This window comes from Ostrinia nubilalis, chromosome 12 (genome assembly GCF_963855985.1).
Source record: "Ostrinia nubilalis chromosome 12, ilOstNubi1.1, whole genome shotgun sequence".
Lineage (NCBI taxonomy): Eukaryota > Metazoa > Arthropoda > Insecta > Lepidoptera > Crambidae > Ostrinia > Ostrinia nubilalis.
This window is the reverse complement of record NC_087099.1, coordinates 15321343-15323509: the sequence shown is the minus strand read 5'-3', so window position 1 is coordinate 15323509 and position 2167 is coordinate 15321343. Positions and strand designations below refer to the sequence as shown.

General features: G+C 38.3%; 1 protein-coding gene across 1 annotated transcript; it reads right to left on the bottom strand.

The window, feature by feature from the left end:
• Positions 1-782: 782 nt before the first annotated feature.
• LOC135076603 (protein atonal-like) lies at positions 783-1791 on the bottom strand. The gene has a single exon (XM_063971032.1). The coding sequence runs from the start codon at positions 1759-1761 to the stop codon at positions 1282-1284; it is 480 nt and encodes a 159-aa protein (XP_063827102.1). The 5' UTR covers positions 1762-1791; the 3' UTR covers positions 783-1281.
• Between the last annotated feature and the right edge of the window lie 376 nt (positions 1792-2167).

Genomic DNA, 2167 nt, shown 5'->3' with positions numbered 1-2167 from the left:
TCAAATATTTTGCTCTTAAGGAGCCTCTACATGTCTCATAATATTTTCTCTACCTAGTTGCACATTAATTTGTAAAATCCTAAAGTTATAATATATGATAGTAATTAGCATAATTTATCTTAAAAATAATATTTCTAGATGAATATTTAAAATTATGTAAAGTAAAACAAATTCAAATTTATTCATTGTTACTTGTTTTTGTAGAGTCGTCTAAACAAAGATCTTTATTATTTTTTCAAATAACTGTTACTACGGCGTAGGGTATCCAATCCATGACTAAATTATTATTTCCATATCTGAGAGTAGTGTTTAATTAATTATACTAATTACGTGTTTGTGATTTTTCCTATAGATCAAGTATCAGTTGCAAGGATAAATCTCGTAACTAAGTTTTATAGGCATAGCATACAACATTACTTTTAGTCGGTAGGCTTTATTGTTTCTTTCCAACAGAGTTTTCTTTAAAATTGATAATGTACTTCAGACTTTCTTTATGTAGTAAATTATTATACTCCTAGTTTTTGATTAACTCTACATAATAAAGTTTTTAGTTTATTGTAGTTTTCCAACTTCATCTTATAGAATGTATAATGTCCTCTTTATCTTAATTGATTGGAGTTCTAATTCAATAATTGAATCAAATTGTAAAAGTTGTGTAATAAGTCCTTATGTATTTTACTCTTGTTAGGTAGTTCATACTTACGTTTTTCTTTACAGCATGAAGGGTCGTAAAACATAATAAAATACCACATAAGTTTTACAAACATTACTCGTATATTTACAAAAACAAACATCGCATCGTTAAAATCAGATTATTCACAAACAGCGTCTACTCCTTTACCTTCTATAACAAACATACATAATACTGGCTCTATCCCTACAACTATACTAAACTATTTAGGCTTAATACTTTCTCGGCAAGATGATACAACTTAAAAACTAAGGACGGAAATTACTGGCAAGAATCAAGAATTACCTTAAACTAAAGACAATGTAATAAACTTAATAAGCGTAAGATTCACGAAACATGACACCGCAAATTCGAAAATGCGTAAGACTTTAAAAAGTACTAAAAATAACACACCTACTTGGTAACACTGAGTATTCTCTGGTACAAAATAAATATCCCTGTACTTCACTAAAACTACTGCCCCTATTACTGAACAGCGAACGATCAAAATGTACAACTACGTCTCTCGCAATAATAGGGAATAGACTCAAAATTTGGCAAACATTATTGTTCAAGTTACTACTCTAATCTAGCACTGAGACGTACCGTGTTTACTGTAGTAGTTCGTACAAAGCAGCTATGTAGGTTTGCGCCATCTGAAGGGTCTCGTACTTGGAGAGCTGACGGTCGGCTCCCAGAGATGGCAAGTGTCCTCGGAGTCTGTCAAACGCCTTGTTGAGGTTTTGCATCCGTCTTCTCTCCCGAGCGTTAGCAGCCAGGCGGCGTCTTCTCAAAACTGCAGCACTGGTAGCTCTTCCTCGCCTCTTCCCCGAGCTGTCCATGACGTCATTATCTTCAGCACTGTCTTCCAGAGTGATGTCGCGGGATAATCCACGGTACGCGATGTGCGTCGGCGAATCTTGATTGATGCTGCCATCAATCGATGGTGTAGGCTCCAAGCTCGATCTGCCCGAGTCAGGCGACCTCGGCCAGGCCAGGTAGCACTCTTCAGTGGTGTACTCCATCATCACGTCGTTAGTGAACATGTCTTTCTCGTAAACCAAGCGGTGTCCGTACGTGTCGGTGGCCATTTCGCGGGTAAAGTTACACAGGTGCGTGCGGCGAGGTGTCCCACAGGGGTCTAAGTTCGGACCTTACCTGTTTCTCTTATATAGGATCCCGTGTAGCGGGAGAGGGTGCCCCGGGATGGACGCGTGCGAGCGAGACGGCTGCCGGGGGGTAATTTAAGGCCAATCATCATTAATTATTTGCTCCCCCGGCTGCGTGTGCCGATATTTGGTATTGTTTGATACCCCGCTTGACTTCGGTATGTCGGTTCCCTATTTACGGTAACGCGATAGCTTCGCAATTAATGCGCTTTTATTACCACTGTTCACGATATTAGCTGTCGTCGATGGCAGTTTTCTATCGTTTTGGTGTGATGTTGAGTAATGACTGTTGTGTAATGAAATGGTTTGAAATGATTGATAACAAAAC